Source organism: Protopterus annectens, chromosome 7.part0, assembly GCF_019279795.1.
Source record: "Protopterus annectens isolate FY-2018-M chromosome 7.part0, PAN1.0, whole genome shotgun sequence".
In the NCBI taxonomy this organism is placed as follows: Eukaryota; Metazoa; Chordata; order Ceratodontiformes; family Protopteridae; genus Protopterus; species Protopterus annectens.
The window spans coordinates 156,940,140-156,960,118 of NC_056739.1; the positions used below are offsets into that span (position 1 = coordinate 156,940,140).

Consider the following 19,979-nt stretch of genomic DNA (forward strand, 5'->3'; position numbering starts at 1 on the left):
TACTATGCTGCCCCTAGGATGTCTGTCCGTAGGCAATGGTGAACATGTTTACAGCAGATGCAACCTCCCACACCCAACATGTCTGTTATGACAGTGGCAACAGTCTACATATATACCCGCAATACATCTGTGATATGCCCTTGCACTACGGTGTTGGGACTATTGGTACTGAGGTAAGACTCTACGCCATGTTCTGGACATATGGTAAACTGATATGTGTTCACATATATCCACATATCTATGTAGATATATACACACATATATATCCACATACATTATATGGCCATATACATATCCTCATACATATATGGGGATATATATAAAATAAATACCACGCATATATATATATACACAGCACTGACTTCAAGTGGCTAAGCGACTGATGTCATTCAAAGAGGATCCGTCATCTGTCTGCCTGGGGCGACATGATGTACAAACCACAATGCTCTGGAAGGGACTGACTGCACGTGTTTCCCCTGGGACTCAGGTTACTGGCTACAGCTCCTGGCACCACCATTGTGCCTGGTCTAGGCAAGGTTCAAAGGGCAAAACAACCACTGTAACAGATACAAGCATGCAAAACTGCTGGTAATGCGACTCAATGTTGGACGTCTAAGCCTAAACGGGCACTGTCCTGAGCCACACATACAAATGGGGAACATCAATATCTGTGCAGTACCTGGGACTTGGTGCAATGCTCCAGAGAGCACACCTGTAGTACCTGCCTACAACTGTTATCACACACGTCTGTCAACAAACCAAGACCGCAACACTACAGGTGGAGGAGTGTCCATATTCACCAAGGTCATTCACACCTCCAGTCTAGTGTCAAACCCAATGCATCTGAGAATCACCAGATGCACCTGACACTATGTAAGATTGCAATCCAAATTGTAGCTGCCTACTGATTCCCCCTCCGTGGTCCAAGGTTATCACTACACCATTATAAATGTACTGGACAATATTAAGATACAGTCAAACACCATAATACTGGGTAATTCCAAATACTCTGCCATTAACTGGGAAATCACCTCGTGTATCACCAATCTTTACCAAGTGTTCTGGGAACCCATACATTCCAACCCCCTGGATCAACTAATCCACTGTCCAACCAGGGTCTCCAATATCCTAGACCTGGTTATTACCAACATGGGTGTCAGATGCCCCACACGTGTCCACCCCTCATAGGTCAGGTCTGACCATTAGCTAATCACTGTTGACATCCACATCCCACCTCCACCTTCCAGTAAGGATCCTCCATGAATACCCTCTGCAAAGCCTACGCCATGCTACTCAGGTCAGACGTGACAAACCTCATGACACCCATGGAGATGGGAGCTAAAGTGCAACTGGTGATTCCCACACTAAGGCATTGTGTGGGCACATCCACTCTTGCATGCATTGCGCCATCCCACGTAGACCCGAAACGCTGTCCTCCAAACAAGGAAGTCAATCTTGTGTTCCACTGCCATGAACTGTCTATACAACAGAAGGAAGACACTGTTGCAGTTAACAGCATAATCCCAAAATGGAAACTGCTCCTTTGCCAGCCTCAGTAAGAAGCTGCTATCCCTTGAAATCTGCCACAGCTTGTTACATAAATATAATTGCCATAGATTCCAAAGACAACCACAAGGCATTCTATAGTTATGTCCAGGATCTATACCGTAATGCTCAGAATTGCTCTGTGCTACAACAGATTGGCATTAAATATACTGATTCAAAGGAATGTTCCAGTATCCGGGCAGACCGATTTAGTGCCACATTCAGTCTCCCTCACCCCCTAAAGGGCACATCACAGTAACAAAACGTTGCCAAATTCTAGTAACAAAGGTGGAATCCGCTGACTCCACTGTTAGGAATACAGCAGCCATGGGACCAGATGACATCCCGGGCTGTGTAGTACATGAACTACTACATAACCCTGCTTCTCCCCTAAGTGCCATGTGTAATCATAGCCTTACCTCAGGCGTCTGTCCCACTGAGTTGTGCACAGCTACAGTTATCGCACTCCACAAGGGGGAATCCACCTTGGATCCCGGGAACTACCCTTCCATCAGTCTGACGAGTCTGATTTGCAAGGCATGGAATGCATTATCATGCAACTCATTAACAAAGACATTGGCAACCAGTAAACACTGGACCCCACCCTGGTTGTGCTCGTGCAGGGCCAATCTTGTCTCCTGACCCTGTTTGACTACTTTGATTCAGTCTCCGGAGCTGTGGAGGAGGGTAATGTGGTGCACACAGCTTATCTGGACTTTGCCAAGGCCTTTGACAACATCGCCCACTCTAGAGACATAGTTAAACATGCAGAGCTGGCCATAAACACCTGTCGCACCATGGGTTGCCAACTGACTTACCGACGGAAACCATACTGTAAACGTAGACATGGGTGATCCCTGCTCCAGACAATTGACTAATTAGAGTACGTCAGGGTCGGTCTTGGCACAGCTCTTGTTTTGGCATCTACTTCCCTGAAGTACAGGCCAACACTACAGAACTCTGGCTGACAAAGTTCACAGATGACTGCAAACTGGGAGCCATTATTGGATCCCCAAATGATGCGGATATTCTACAACATGGCTTTACAGACACAGATGCTTGGTGCCAGAGCCATGGGCTAAATGGCAAGTATGTATAGTTACCCCTTTGGACATAGTGTACCCATGAAGTACCACATAAGTGGCAGTACACTAAACACAGACAGTGCGCTGACAGACATAGGTGAACAGTGGTCTCACCTTCATTAACCACATAGCCACAACGTTAAGGAAATCCACTTGTGGCACACCTCATCACTGAGGGCTTTACATACAGAGAAAAGGGGGTAATTGTCCCACTGTACTCATCTCTCATTACACCCTGTATAGAGTACACCACCCCGTTTGGTATGTACCTCGCAAGGCAGCTGCGACAGCTGGGAAAGCAGTGGAGATACTTCACTATAAGAATCACAGGCATCAAACAGATGGCCTATGCTGACCGTCTAGACATCCTCCAACAATACTCTGTGGCATACTGTCTACACAGGGGCTGTGTCAAACCGTGGAAAATGACATCTGTAATATGTGTATGTACTGCCATGTACAGTACATGTCTGTGCTCTCATTACTGTAGCAAAGGGGTATTGAGTGTCATGTCTGGGACACAAGTATATGAGGCCTGCGCAGCACTCTTATCCTTATGAATGTGTGACATGCATGGATAGCAACCCCAGGGTACGTGCTGTCACACAGGCATGCAGTGTAACATGGCATTACTACTGTCGACAGTGCTGTCCCAGGGAAGTGTGCAGTGCTAACATTACTACTGACAACAAGCACACCTGCGGGCATAGCTGCACTCTGAGAGCTCACTGTCGTGTACCTGGTGTATGGGCTGTCTCACAGTATATATCCCCTACTGGATGATACTCAGACATGTGGAATGTAATTGTGGAGTACCGTCGGTACAGCACGTTAGTGAGGGCTTACAACATGTAGTAATGGCATACTCATTGTCAAACATCCATCTGTTGACACATTCATCCTACTGCATAGCTACTCGCCAAACTGGTGTCTGTCAGACCCTCTACAGATGTGCAGATGGCAGGTCTCCAGCTGGGATACGTACAACCTATGCTTGATTGACACCAACATGTGTGGCTAGCTGTGTACTACCTGTCACATATAGGAGACATCACTCTGTATGGGCCACATGCCACCAGTACCTACACTACACTACCACATTCAACTGGACATGCTTGGGTACAGGTCTCCATCACAGACACTAACCACGTGTTGTACGACATGTTGCATACATGTCAACTTGATCACCTTGGTGGCCATGTTTAGAAGGCACCCAGAGGATTGGCTGAGGCATGTCACGTTCACCCTGCTAGTCACTAACATGGTGTCTGTCAATAGATTGCCTGCTGGCACATGGCAGGTGGCATGATACCAATGTGTACACACACCCCCTACACATCCAGTCCCACCATGGACAAAAGCCAGGTGCCCACTAAAGTTCTTATCTTGGAAGACCATCTTTCTAACAGCCATTACTTCCACAAGGAAAGTTTCAGAACTGCCAGCTCTGTCTATCCGTCCTCCCTATCTGATTTTCCACAAATATAGAGTTTCCCTCAGGACAAATCCTTCCTTTCAGCCAAAAGTTTGCTCTGAGGCCAATTTAAATCAGTCCATTGAGCTTACGTATATTTTTCCCCAATCATGGCAACAAGGCAGAATACATGCTTCACCAATTGGATGTACATAGTTATGTTTTTACTTGCATATGACCAAGGAATTTAGAAAATTTGACCAACTGGTGGTTTCATTCTCAGAAAACAGGAAAGGAAGTTCAGTTTCAAGTCACCTTATCAAAATGGCTTATGAACACCTTTACTTATGTCTATAACTCTCAGAATAAAGAGTTCCCGGGAAAAATTAGAGGCCATTCACCCAGATCTGTGTCGACTTCCACTGCCTTTCAAGCCAGGCTCCCTTTGGATTTAGTTTGTGCTGCAGCTATATGTTTTAACCTTCATACCTTTATCACTCATTACAAAGTAGATGTGGCCTCCCGGAACAGGGCATCCTTTGGTTCCACTGTTCTGAAGAGTTTATTCCCTTGAGCCACCCGAGAAAAAAGGTGTTGGGGATGCTGTCCCAACCACCAAGTATGAAGGCGAGATAGGACAACATAGCATAAAGAAGTTATGTAAGTTTGTTGTCCATAATCTCACCTTCATTCTTGCATCCCACCCTCCTTCCCCCTTCCTGAAGGATTGAGAGGAATTTCTGAAATTGGCTATAATTTTTCCTGATTCCCTTCATGCCTTAGGAATTATGGGCAGAGGATTTGTTGTAGTTGTTGTATTGGGTGGTATAGTCTAGTGATTAGTTCTCTCAAGTGAGATCTGGGTAACAGTCGCTAGTCATCTTGAGATAAGATGTAGCCTCGAGCCAGTAAAAGCTCTCGAGCTTTAGTATGCTGCCGAGTCAGAACCAATGCTCGGTTCCGAACCCAGCCATCAAGAATGAAGGCGAGATTATGGACAACAAACATGGAACGTTATGGTGAGTACATAACTTTTTTCTTTTTGATAGGCAGCACAGTCATAAGTTCATCTTATTTCTGTAATTGTCATTTCTCTTAAGTATTGGATGAAATTGTGAGTACATTATATAATGTGAAATTCTGGGAGAGTATTCCCACCATCTTGAACAGTGCTCGAGACAGGACCAATGTAGTAAGACTGGTGTGATTTATTACAGGAATTGAAATGCAGCAGTTTGTGAAAGAGAGCTGTCCAGCCATGCTTGTCCAGGTAGTATATCCGCTACCTGTGGCAAAATGTACAGGTATTGTTAACTGCCTAGCCTAGCAATGATTTTTGAATTGCTATGCAGGATATGTTTCTGCTCTTGTTTCAGGCTAATTTTTGAAGTGGTCTGTGCATTTGTGTTGCTTTTGGTATTGCAGACTTTAGGGTATTTATTGAATGGTTTTTATTCTAACTACGTGTGTTTGTTAGGTGTATTCATCATACTTGATTACCATTTGTCTTTCTTTTTCAGTGTTCCCTGCTGTCTTCTGTGGCAGTGTTGCAGTTTTCTGTAATTTGGTTTACACTGTGAATAATAAATATCTTGCCAGCGTTTCACACTGCTGCTCGTTAGCCTGAGTTTTTTGAGCTGCCATAATATTCCTGATTCAGTTTTTAGTCAATTTTGTAATGTTATCCTTGGTTTGAGGGTTCGTGTACACTTTAAAGATTTTGCAGAGCTTGTTTATGGATCACCAGGGTGGTTTGCTTTAAAACCTTTAATTATATTTAGATCTAGTAGGTACTGTCAGTTCTATATATTTATCCATGTTGGCTAGAAAGTCCACTAATTGCTTTTAAGAACTGTATACGATTATCAGGTGGCATAGAGCGTGCCCTATAATAGACTATAAACTGCTGGTTTTGTTTGTTGTGATTTGGAGATTAATGACTTCTGTTTGTAGGTCCCTGGGGATCTGACCGGGAGGTGACATGGTCTCTAACAAATATATTGACGCCACCACAGCTGACAATATGGTCTGAAAGCATGGTGGACGTACAACTCCGCTGTGGAAGGAGTGCTTTCTGAGCATTTAAAGAATGTTTCATTAATTACACAGATGTGCTCCAAATGTAGGAGAACCTCAAGGTCAGGCATTTTATTGGGATTTGTGACATTGGACAGTTAACCTTAATGTGATCCTGTTTTAGACTTAATATGTTGGTTACTTTGTGATGTCTGTCAGCTGGACTCTGCCAAAAAAGATACTGTGGGGATAGCAAAGGCTTTAGCCAGTATGCGAAAGCCTTAGAACGAGAGGTGCAGACCATTCTTGGTGAAGCAAGCAGGACCGTCAAGCATCTTGTCTCAAGCTGACTCATCCTGGATCCTTATGGAGCTGCAACAGCTCTTTAATCAATTGCAGAAGCCAGTCATCTTTCCTTAGTACATAGATGTCATCCTTGGAGATGGAAGGATGCTTAGGATCAGAAACTTGCCTGCATCCATCAATGCATGGATTGTTCCAATATATGTTCTGTGCATCTTTCAGGGTTTTGCACGCCAAGTCATTTACTGCCATGTGGACCAGAAACATTTCCATTTGCCTGATAAAAAGGCTGTAAAAGTCCTTAGATATCTGCAATCCTGGCACCTGAAAGAGGAGTCTCCATCATCCTGTCTTTGTGCAGCCTAGTGTGAGGGGGAATATGTGCCTGACTACAGGGTCTCCTGCCACTAAAATGTTTTATTTGTATAGTGGTTCAGTATAGTTGATCGGAGAGGATTTAAATACGCTTTGTTGTAAGTGTGCCAGAAAGTGATGTCTTAGATGTCCATTGAGACCTATACTTCCTGGATTTACGAGGGTTTGGAATGGACTGTTGCAGCCTCTGGATGTGATGTTTTAGTGTTGGTTGGTGTAGAGTTTTGTGGAATCCGTGTGCTGCTCACAGTATGTGTCCTTTTCTGAGAGGAGACATCCATGTTAAATGCTTGCATCTCTCACAATGTCTTGTACTAAGCAAGAGTTCAGTATCTTTGAGCATCAGGCAGTTGCTACACTGCCTGAGGATACCAAGTGCTATGAGGTTGGCACAGAAGGAAGGCAAGCAGTTTAACTCTGTCCTCTTTGCCCTACAGCATGACATTTAACTCCCTCAAAGTCAAATAGACGCTGCATCCTCTTTCTGATTGTAGCAATTTTAATGCAGGACATGTATGCACCTCTCTATACATGCCTTTGAGTGACATCTACCAACATCCAAACCTTACCCTCACCCTAACTTGTCTGAAAGTAGAGTTTGACTTCAGCTGTTTGAGTTTCCCCTACGTCATCTCTCAGGATCCTAATTAAACTCTCCTAAGTGGTACAGCAGTAGAAAGGAGCTTTTATTTTGCTTCAAATTTTCAACATATCTTTGCTATGATCCTTTCTCATGAGATTGCATTGTGAAGTTATTAAGATGTTCTTCATTAAGTCAGTGTTGGTACTGTAGGTCCAGCCTTGTCATTCCTTCCTCATGTGCAGTACATCTGACTATGGACCTGGGTACAAGGGCTTTGTGCCAGTAATGCATGTAGGAGTAAGAAAATCCCAATCTGGGATGCAAGCGTCCATCTGACATTCCGTCTGTTAGCTGTACTAAAGGATCCAGTTGTCTTGAAGGAAAGGCAATTACCCATTGGGTAGTCCCTCCTCATTATTAAATGGTTTTCCTACTTTTGGATTTTGTTCTTGCTCTCTAAGACTTTGAAATGCCTCTATGGTAGGCAAATCCTAGGATAGGCTTACTCAGTGTTTTCCCTGCTTAGGACATGACCATAATACCAAATACTGCTTTTGTCTTCATTAAAAATTTACTTAGAAAACAAGTGGTATCTGGATGTTCCCCAGACCCTCTGTTGCCCCTCTTGTTATAGAAGCCTTGAACAAACCCTTTTGTGTCTTTGCTTCTGTCGCTCCATATACTCTGCTCCACACCAAAAAAGCCTGACTGGTATTGTACAGTCCTTGATCGTCACCAATACCTGTACAAAAATCCCACATCTGACCCTGCAGTTGTTTCTAAGGACTTGGACAAGCCATCTAAACTTTTCCATCGGCAAATGCATTTGCTAATGATAGACAGTGTGGTGATGGACAAGTATGGGAAAAAATGTATACTTCATCTACTTGGCTTTCTGTGCTGTTAAATATAAAACCCATAAGGTATGGTACTTGTCCATTTTTGACATGTCCAAGCATATTCCTAATCTCCTTAACAGTGACTGTAAATCTACACTTCACTGCTTCCATTAAGTGTGCTTATGATAAAGCAGATGCTTCTTCCTGGGCTGCTGCCACGGCTCTGTTAAAAGGGTTTTCTTGCTGACGCTCCCATTACTCCCAGAAATATGTCTGTGGAAAATTGCTAGATTTAAGACAGAAAGAATGTAGGACAATTATGCATGGAAGTTCAAGCAACTTTTTACACTGATCTAGAATTTCAAAAACATTACCCCTCCAAGCTTGGTCAAACAATCTAAAAGTGGCAGGCCAAACCCAAACCTCATTTCAAATGAGCCAAAGGACTCTTCTTTAAGCTTCTGACCCCCCCCCCGGCTTATGATCCTCTATACTTCCCAAAAAACTGTCGGACTTCTGAGAATACAATAGGAGCAAGATTCTAGGGCTTGGTAAGTCATTTCAGAAATGGGATACCCTATAACAGAATTCCAGTTCTTCTCTACATACAGTTCCACAAGCATCACCAATCCAACTACATTGGTTTACCTTCTAGATCAGGATGGAATAGAACCTGCTCCTAGTCATCAAAAATGTATTGGATTCTATGCTAGCTATTTTTTTCCTTGTCCCAGGAAAAGAAGGTATATGAAGAGCAGTTTTGGATTTGTCTACCATGAACTCCTTTTTGAAGGTTCCAAAATTCTGGATGTTAGCACTCAAAAAAATCTCTTTTCCCCAAAGCTTTTCTGTTTACCTTTGATCTCAGGGTTGCTTGCCCTCATATTCCTGCTCACGTATATCACAGACATTTAAGATTGTGTGCCATGTGTTTGCACTTTCACTTTACTGCTTGGCCAATTGGTCTGTCCACTTCTCTGGGAGTATTCTCAAGGTGTCTAGCTCTCATCATAGTATTCTGCAGACTCCTGGGTATCAACCTCTGGATGACTTTCTGATTCAAGCCCCCTACATTACAGCTCGGTGTCAACCTCCTCAAGAACATAGGATTCACGATCAACTTCAAAACCTTCATTCTTCCATTTCTTTCCCTGGTGCTCCTAAGCTGCCTTCTCAACACATCCCTCGTAATGGCCTTTCTTCAGACAAAATTCAGTCCATAACAGATGAATTTCTGCCCCTGATAAACCTACAGGAGAGATTCCCTGAGCACTGGGATGCACAGCACCCACTGTATTAATGATTCCATTTGACAGACTGCATGTGAGGAAGATTAAATGGCACCTAAAATGCATCTGTACAACACTCACCCTCTGCATCCACAATTCCTCTCTTACCTCTTGTGAAGAAACAACATTCCTTTTGGATCATTCGGTTGAGATCAAATTCAGGTGCTCATTTTCATATTTCCTCATCTCCAGAAGTTCTCAGTAGACACTTTAGACATAGCACGGAGAGTTATTGAAAGAGGTCTCAATGATACAAGGACTTCTGTCAGAAAAGACAGAAGAGAGCATATCAACATAAATAAAAGCACTGATTCTTGCCCAGTCTCTCTTACCTTTGGTTCCCAGGAACTCTCAGTTTTAACAGATAACCATCACTGTCATGTGGTACATCAAACATTGGGTGGGGGTAAAGCCATACCGCCTGTGCAGACTGGGAGTCATTGCATGGATCATAATGGTTCACTGCAGTCTCTTCTCCTGGGAGTGATTGCATGGATCATAATAGTTCACTGCAGTCTTTCTCCTGGCAGTGATTGCATGGATCATAATAGTTCACTGCAGCCTTTTTCTCCTGGCCATGATTGCATGGATCATAATAGTTCACTGCAGTCTCTTTCTCCTGGCAGTGATTGTATGGATCATAATAGTTCACTGCCATCTCTTCTCCTGACTGGCAGTGATTGCATGGATCATAATAGTTCATTGTAGTCTCTTTCCTGACTGGCAGTGATTGCATGGATCATAATAGTTCACTGCAGTCCCTTTCTCTTGACTAGCAGTGATTGCATGGATCATAATAGTTCACTGCAGTCTCTCTCTTCTGACTGGCAGTGATTACATGGATCATAATAGTTCACTGCAATCTCTTTCTCCTGGCAGTGATTGCATGGATCATAATAGTTCACTGCAGTCTCTCTCTTCTGACTGGCAGTGATTACATGGATCATAATAGTTCACTGCAGTCTCTCTCTTCTGACTGGCAGTGATTACATGGATCATAATAGTTCACTGCAATCTTTCTCCTGACTGGCAGTGATTGCATGGATCATAATAGTGCATTGCAGTCTTTCTCCTGGCAGTGATTGCATGGATCATAATAGGTCACTGCAGTCTTTTTCTCCTTGCAGTTTGCATTCCAGCAGACCAGTTTCAGACTGAGCAGGTCCAGGGCAGACCATCATGAATGGTTGTTGTACCCTTGAGAGGTTTTCCTTCAGATTGCCTGTTGGTGAGATACTCCTGAGATGGACCTTTTTTGCCTCCACTCTTTGCAACCAGAGCAGAACATTTTGCTCCATAATCCCTTGCTTGGAAAATGGATGCTTTTCCCTTTCCATGGAAAGGGAATTTCTGTAGGCCTTCCTTCCCTTTTTTCTCATCCAAAAGGTCCTCCTGAAGATTCAGAAGGGTAATTCAAAATTCACTTGACCCATTTTAGCCAAGCCAACATTGGTGGTTCTTCCTCTTCCGCCCAGTCAAGGATAAACAACAAATATTACCCCACTGGATGGACTCGCTCACACTGCAGAAGGGCTTTCTAGTTCATCCAGTCCTGAATATACACAGGCTCACAGTATGGATAATAATCCTTTTAGTAGGCACCTTGATTCAGAGAACATCCTACAGGTAATGAAGGAGGCTGGAAAACCTACAACTAGAAAGCTGAATGTTTCTGAATGCTGCCTTTAGTGATTTTCCACAATGACAGAAGACTGGGTATCCATTAGAACTAATCTGTCCTTTGTTGCTGAATCAGTTCATTCACCTAAATGCATTTTTTTCCAAGTCTCAAGCTAAGGGAGAAAAGATTATTTGCTAGATGTACACAAATGGCTAAGATTTTAATTGAATAAGAGCTAGTCCACTTCTTAGCTTAGCTGCCATGATGCTATAAGAACATGCACATATTGTTTTGCAGGGGTCATGCCCTTGGAGTTAATGTGTTTAGTAATAGGAGTCCCACACTCCTAGGCTGCAGAAAAAGGCTGCCATTCCCATTTGTGTAAGAAGCTTTACTTGGCACACTGTTGTGTACAGTGATATGTACACTGACCATTCTGTGCTGTAAGTTGGGATAATGTGCACTGACAGTTCTGTGCTGCTGAGTTGGGTAGGGGGGACGTGCACTGACAACTCTGTGCTAGTAAGTTGGGCAGTGGGATAATGTGGACTGTGACAGTTCTGTGCTGGTAAGTTGGGCAGTGGGATAATGTGGACTGACAGTTCTGTGCTGGTAAGTCGGGCAGTGGGATAATGTGGACTGACAGTTCTGTGCTGGTAAGTTGGGCAGTGGGATAATGTGGACTGACAGTTCTGTGCTGGTAAGTTGGGTAGTGTGATAATGTGCACTGACAGTTCTATGCTGGTAAGTCGGGCAGTGGGATAATGTGGGCTGACAGTTCTGTGCTGGTAAGTTAGGCAGTGGGATAATGTGGGCTGACAGTTCTGTGCTGGTAAGTTGGGCAGTGGGATAATCTGCACTGACAGTTCTGTGGCGGTAAGTTGGGCAGTGGGATAATCTGCACTGACAGTTCTGTGCTGGTAAGTTGGGCAGTAGGATAATGTGGACTGACAGTTCTGTGCTGGTAAGTTAGGCAGTGGGATAATCTGCACTGACAGTTCTGTGCTGGTAAGTTGGGCAGTGGGATAATGTGGGCTGACAGTTCTGTGCTGGTAAGTTGGGCAGTGGGATAATGTGGACTGACAGTTCTGTGCTGGTAAATTAGGCAGTGGGATAATCTGCACTGACAGTTCTGTGCTGGTAAGTCAGGCAGTGGGATAATCTGCACTGACAGTTCTGTGCTGGTAAGTTGGTCAGTGGGATAATGTGGGCTGACAGTTCTGTGGTGGTAAGTTGGGCAGTGGGATAATCTGCACTGACAGTTCTATGCTGGTAAGTTGGGCAGTGGGATAATGTGGACTGACAGTTCTATGCTGGTAAGTTGGGCAGTGGGATAATGTGGACTGACAGTTATATGCTGGTAAGTTGGGCAGTGGGATAATGTGGACTGACAGTTATATGCTGGTAAGTTGGGCAGTGGGATAATGTGGACTGACAGTTCTATGCTGGTAAGTTGGGCAGTGGGATAATGTGGACTGCGACAGTTCTGTGCTAGTAAGTTGGGCAGTGGGATAATGTGGACTGACAGTTCTATGCTGGTAAGTCGAGCAGTGGGATAATGTGGGCTGACAGTTCTGTGCTGGTAAGTTGGGCAGTGGGATAATCTGCACTGACAGTTCTGTGCTGGTAAGTTGGGTAGTGGGATAATCTGCACTGACAGTTCTATGCTGGTAAGTTGGGCAGTGGGATAATGTGGGCTGACGGTTCTATGCTGGTAAGTCGGCAGTGGGATAATGTGGGCTGACAGTTCTATGCTGGTAAGTCGGGCAGTGGGATAATGTGGGCTGACAGTTCTATGCTGGTAAGTCGGGCAGTGGGATAATGTGGACTGACAGTTCTGTGCTAGTAAGTTGGGCAGTGGGATAATGTGGGCTGACAGTTCTGTGCTAGTAAGTTGGGCAGTGGAATAATGTGGGCTGACAGTTCTATGCTGGTAAGTCGGGCAGTGGGATAATGTGCACTGACAGTTCTGTGCCGGTAAGTTGGGCAGTGGGATAATGTGGACTGACAGTTCTATGCTGGTAAGTCGGGCAGTGGGATAATGTGGGCTGACAGTTCTGTGCTGGTAAGTTAGGCAGTGGGATAATGTGGGCTGACAGTTCTGTGCTGGTAAGTTGGGCAGTGGGATAATCTGCACTGACAGTTCTGTGGCGGTAAGTTGGGCAGTGGGATAATCTGCACTGACAGTTCTGTGCTGGTAAGTTGGGCAGTAGGATAATGTGGACTGACAGTTCTGTGCTGGTAAGTTAGGCAGTGGGATAATCTGCACTGACAGTTCTGTGCTGGTAAGTTGGGCAGTGGGAAAATCTGCACTGACAGTTCTATGCTGGTAAGTTGGGCAGTGGGATAATGTGGGCTGACAGTTCTATGCTGGTAAGTCGGGCAGTGGGATAATGTGGGCTGACAGTTCTATGCTGGTAAGTCGGGCAGTGGGATAATGTGGACTGACAGTTCTGTGCTAGTAAGTTGGGCAGTGGGATAATGTGGGCTGACAGTTCTATGCTGGTAAGTCGGGCAGTGGGATAATGTGGGCTGACAGTTCTATGCTGGTAAGTTGGGCAGTGGGATAATGTGGGCTGACAGTTCTGTGGTGGTAAGTTGGGCAGTGGGATAACATGCACTGACAACTCTGTGCTGTAAGTCGGGCAGTGAAATTACTCAACACACTTGTGAAGCACTTTTTTCTTGGCTGTTAATGTTCACAGAGTCAAAGACAGAACAGTCGGTCTGCTTTGCATAGTCTCCTTCTCTGCTATATGTCAGCATTTAATGAAACTGTTTCAAGAAAGATGTCCCGATTAAACTTCAGGAGTGAAAGTAATGAAAGCACACAGGGAGAGTGCTGCATTTACTTGAGGGAGAGTTTAATTACTTTGTCAGTTTTTGGACATTTTACTCTGTATTACGTAGTGCAGTGGCATTTCTTTTGGCCACTGAGCTGGCATGAAGATTGTACAGGGTAGAAAAGCACTTTTGCACCACAGAAATCAAACATGTATCGCTTGTTCATTTATCTTCATTATGCATGGCAAAATTAATCAGCAGAAGGATTGCACTTCTGGGAGAGACGTATCCTGTACTGCAGATTTCTTAGCGACAAAGAACCTGTTCAGAATTCTGATTTGTTATGCTATAAATTGAGCTGTACCTTGCATTTTTCTAGTTTGCTGCAATCCTGCTAGCTTTTCAGGTTTAAAAGACACTTGACAGTGATGTTTGCTCTGTTTCTTACCTGCAGCTGATTCAGTGCCTTAAACAAGGAGCCCTGTCCCGCACTACTGCTAGCACCCAGATGAATGTTCAGAGTTCCCGCTCACATGCCATCTTTACCATCCATGTGTGCCAAATGCGAGCCTGCTCTAACATGGTGAGTACTTTGGGTGGGAACAATGCACTTTGATTTTGTTTGTCATCATCTACTGTAGAGCTTTGCGTACAGATATTCAAGTCCACCTGCTGTATATGATGATTGAACCCTTACATTCATGTACACAAACTAACCAGTGACAGTGGTAAATCAGACTGCCGCAGCTCTCTCTGGATATCTTTGTCTCTGTTAGCGTTATTTGTTGCAGTTCTTTTCTTTATTGTATGTTTTGATAAGTTTTGGGTACCTTCTGGTGCTGGAGACTGCGGTACAGTAGAACAAACTACTCCAGTGAGATCGGAGCATTGCTCTAAAACAGCAGCTAATGAAGTATGAAGACAAAAAATAAACCATTAAAGCTGCAGACAGAAGAGCGGCATGGTGGTGTATTCTGATCGAAGCATTTGGGTTCAGGATGTCAATCAGAAGCTTGAATTTGGTGCATAGGGTTAAAACTGTGAGCTGTAGTCCCTATGGTGCAAGGTTCGATTTCCTTCAGCCCTCATCTGCCTAGTCTGTGGCCTTGTGTAAGTCACTTTTATCAGACAGTGCTTCGAAGTCACCTGTAAAAAGGGACCGTGTCCAGTGGGAATATTTGGTTAACACGTTTATTATTGTTAACGTGTATCTGATGGTTAACTGGTAAAATCACTCACCAAGGAGAGACAACACTGAATCAGTAGCCCCATATGAAAGGATATGTTGTGTTTGCTGGTGTTTTATCATGCTGTTAAGTGATATTACAACTGTGATTGAAGTGATAAGGTTGAGCCTAATATCAAGATCCACTCATGATCCTACCTTTGCCGCCAGAATCCATGATGGAGTCTGTTAACATTTGGAATGCAGGTTTCAAAGCTAATTCCCATCTGCTGTAGGAGAAACAGACCTCCACAGATGGGTGGATGGTGAAGGAACACAAACCCACACATAGTGAGAATACCAAAAGTTGAGACTATGGTTGCATCCAGTAGCAAGGTTACCAAACCAAAGGAAAGTAGAACACGGGGAAATAAACTAAATTAGAGTTAAGACTGGAAAGGCTGAAGAATAGAATGTATGCTGTTATCAGATTGCAGCTGTACATTATTGCTGTGTGGTAAGACATTGTTAAAAGTGTACTGGGGGATTTATAGAGTGCCTGTAGCTGTGTACTGGGGGGGTTTATAGAGTGCCTGTAGCTGTGTACTGGGGGGGTTTATAGAGTGCCTGTAGCTGTGTACTGGGGGGGTTTATAGAGTGCCTGTAGCTGTGTACTGGGGGGGGTTATAGAGTGCCTGTAGCTGTGTACTGGGGGGGGTTATAGAGTGCCTGTAGCTGTGTACTGGGGGGGTTTATAGAGTGCCTGTAGCTGTGTACTGGGGGGGTTTATAGAGTGCCTGTAGCTGTGTACTGGGGGGGGTTATAGAGTGCCTGTAGCTGTGTACTGGGGGGGGGGGGGTTATAGAGTGCCTGTAGCTGTGTACTGGGTGGTTTATAGAGTGCCTGTAGCTGTGTACTGGGGGTTTATAGAGTACCTGTAGCTGTTTGCTGGATAATATTGTGTCCCTAAGACTTACTTAGGATCACCAAATACTAGAACAGAAGGTTTTTAGTTTATAGAGCCATTCTTGAAGCATAACAAATCTTTGTGCTAATGCTCTGTGGGAATGTGAAAAATAAAAGGTGTAAACGTGAAAAATGTACATGCTTCTATTGTGTTTTATATTTGTGCATGCCTTGTATGCCATCACATAGTTTTAAAGTACAGATAATTCATTAGACAAACTGTTCAAAATCTGGCACTCTTATAATTTCTTACTTGATGAAGTCTACACACTGGAAATATTGGCCTGGTTGTGACAGATGTCCTTTTGATAGCTTTCAGAATCTCCTTGTCCTGCTCCTGTATTTCATCTGTTAATTTTACTCTGTACTGATCTCATTGCTAATTTTACAAGCATTGAGCAGATTTGCCAGGGCTCGTATTCCAGTATAAAATTTACTCTGTACTGATCTCACTGCTAATTTTACAAGCATTGAGCAGATTTGCCAGGGCTCGTATTCCAGTATAAAATTTACTCTGTACTGATCTCATTGCTAATTTTACAAGCATTGGGCAGATTTGCCAGGGCTCGTATTCCAGTATAAAATTTACTCTGTACTGATCTCACTGCTAATTTTACAAGCATTGAGCAGATTTGCCAGGGCTCGTATTCCAGTATAAAATTTACTCTGTACTGATCTCATTGCTAATTTTACAAGCATTGAGCAGATTTGCCAGAGCTCGTATTCCAGTATAACATTTACTCTGTACTGATCTCACTGCTAATTTTACAAGCATTGAGCAGATTTGCCAGGGCTCGTATTCCAGTATAAAATTTACTCTGTACTGATCTCATTGCTAATTTTACAAGCATTGAGCAGATTTGCCAGGGCTCGTATTCCAGTATAAAATTTACTCTGTACTGATCTCATTGCTAATTTTACAAGCATTGAGCAGATTTGCCAGGGCTCGTATTCCAGTATAAAATTTACTCTGTACTGATCTCATTGCTAATTTTACAAGCATTGAGCAGATTTGCCAGGGCTCGTATTCCAGTATAAAATTTACTCTGTACTGATCTCATTGCTAATTTTACAAGCATTGAGCAGATTTGCCAGGGCTCGTATTCCAGTATAAAATTTACTCTGTACTGATCTCACTGCTAATTTTACAAGCATTGGGTAGATTTGCCAGGGCTCGTATTCCAGTATGAAATCAATTCTCCTTATTATCCTTTAGTGTAAATAAGTCAGCTGGTTTTCTCATTTTCACATAAAAATTTCTTACCGGTCTCTCTAACAAATTTCTGTTACTGCCTTTACCTATACTGTTGTTGCAAGTCATTAGATTAGAGTTATTATAGTCACTGTATCATTAAATCATAGCATTGGATTTGTTTTCTAGTGACAATATAATGTGGTGATTTTTTTCTTAGTGGGCCTAGGTATTTAATGATGTAATGACATTAATGTTCCCAAGGAGAAAGACAAGATGGCCACCTTCTCAAAACATGTAAAATCTCCTGTCAAGACAAACATGCATTGTGTGGTGTGCCTTGGGTTGCATCACCTTAATGTCGACTGTTTACCTAAAAACTTCAGTCTGTGAACTTGAGAGCAGAACAAACTGATACTTATGGGTCATCTTCCTGCCAATGCTGAGAGATGGCAAGAAAGAAGACTGAGGAGAGTAGGGTATTCCAGATCATTCTTTTCATTAGAAAATTCCCCGGGGTAGGACTGCCCTCCAGGAGCTGAACCATTTCCTTCTAGGCTAGCTTTGGAGTTTGGTGATCACTCCACTAAACAGGGTATCCCATCCTGAGCAGACTATCTTTGGATTATGCTGTGTGAAGCAGATTGGGAAACTTTGCTCCAAGGAGAAGTTTCCCAGTCTTCATCTCGGGCCACCTTCAGTTTTGTCCAGTAGATCCTTTAGGTTGGTGTACAGTTGTTTAGAACATATGGACTGGGATAAAATAAAGACGGTCTCAGTCATGGCCCAGGTGTAACTTTCTCTTTTCCCCATCTCTAAAGTGGCTAGAGAAGGACCCAAAGCCCTTCACCTCATCTGCTCCTTTCCCATGTTCTGTTTTAGTAATGGAAATTTCAGAGACATTTGCAGATCCAGTAACATCTCCACATCTCCAGATTGTCACACTTAGCTGTCAACACTTGTGTTACCTGTGTCTTAACTACCAGCAGCATTGGTGCCTCAGGTTATCAGCTTTGATGTGCTGCTGCTGACATCAGCACTGGCATCGTCTGTGGCCATCCATGGTCGCTGTGCCTCAGGTTACCAGCTTTGATGTGCTGCTGCTGCTGAAATCAGCACTGGCATCGTCTGTGGTCATCCGTGGTCGCTGTGCCTCAGGTTACCAGCTTTGATGTGCTGCTGCTGCTGAGATCAGCACTGGCATTGTCTGTGGCCATCCGTGGTATTGAAACCATCAACATTAATTTCCTGTAGGCTGGAATTTCACTCTGTGTGGGACTGCCACAGATACCAACAGATGTCTGTGTTGTTGATTAGGAAAATTTGTTCCATTTTGGTCATCTATGTTTAAACAGTCAGCACTGATGGTGTTGGAAGAGTTGGTCTCCGACAAACTCTTTAGGCTTGTAGCCTTGGAACCGGTACCGTACACTGTGGCTCTGTGCACAGCATCCAGGTTTGTTTGAGACCACATTATCTTAAGGCAGATTCTGAGAGACCCAAAAACAGAACTATAGACCCCAATCACCCTAAATAGGATCAATCATCAGATTGTAACTTGCTACAGGACACCCTCTGGTTGCTGAAAACCATGTTAGATTCTGAAACAGTCTGAATGAACTTCCTATAAACAAACTCCATCATCCTTGGAAACTTTAATTATCCAATGATTAACTGCGAAACCTACACTTCAAATGTAGGATATTCAAACAAAAGGTAAAAAAGTAACGCACACAAACCATTCAGTAAAAACTACAAGAAAAACTTGGCCAAGCTAGAGTTTTCACTGTGTGATACCTTAAACCTCCTATAATGGAGGCCCATGGGATATATGCAAATGACCCCTTAAGGAGGACGTGACTAAAAAAAGTTGAGTATTCAGAAACCATGTAGCTGAAACAAATAGCAAAGGCATCAAGGAGTATGCTTTGCTTCCAGGTAAGAGCTGGCTGTTACCATTCAAGAGCCATGCCCTTCAGTCTCGCCACAGTCCCCATGATTTTAAAGTGCATGCCTTTCAGTCTCGTCACAGTCCCCATGATTTTAAAATGCATGCCCTTCAGTCTCGCCACAGTCCCCATGATTTTAAAGTGCATGCCCTTCAGTCTCGCCACAGTCCCCATGATTTTAAAGTGCATGCCCTTCAGTCTCGCCACAGTCCCCATGATTTTAAAGTGCATGCCCTTCAGTCTCCACAGTCCCCATGATTTTAAAGTGCATGCCCTTCAGTCTCACCACAGTCCCCATGATTTTAAAGTGCATGCCCTTCAGTCTCGCCAGTCCCCATGATTTTAAAGTGCATGCCCTTCAGTTTTGCCACAGTCCCCATGATTTTAAAGTGCATGCCCTTCAGTCTCGCCACAGTCCCCATGATTTTAAAGTGCATGCCCTTCAGTCTCACCACAGTCCCCATGATTTTAAAGTGCATGCCTTTCAGTCTCGCCACAGTCCCCATGATTTTAAAGTGCATGCCTTTCAGTCTCGCCACAGTCCCCATGTTTTTAAAGTGCATGCCCTTCAGTCTCGCCACAGTCCCCATGTTTTTAAAGTGCATGCCTTTCAGTCTCGTCACAGTCCCCATGATTTTAAAGTGCATGCCTTTCAGTCTCGCCACAGTCCCCATGTTTTTAAAGTGCATGCCTTTCAGTCTCGCCACAGTCCCCATGATTTTAAAGTGCATGCCTTTCAGTCTCGCCACAGTCCCCATGTTTTTAAAGTGCATGCCTTTCAGTCTCGCCACAGTCCCCATGTTTTTAAAGTGCCTGCCTTTCAGTGTCACCGCAGTCCCCACATTGTTTATAA

The 19,979-nt window shown here is 43.8% G+C and overlaps 1 protein-coding gene across 2 annotated transcripts in view; it reads left to right on the forward strand.

The window, feature by feature from the left end:
* KIF21B (kinesin family member 21B) overlaps positions 1–19,979 on the forward strand; it is a 1,412,490-nt gene that overhangs the window by 646,837 nt on the left and 745,674 nt on the right. For both annotated transcript variants that reach the window (XM_044076606.1, XM_044076607.1), the window contains exon 5: positions 14,309–14,437. In XM_044076606.1, coding sequence (XP_043932541.1) covers positions 14,309–14,437 — 129 coding nt within the window. The remainder of the gene's footprint in view (positions 1–14,308; positions 14,438–19,979) is intronic.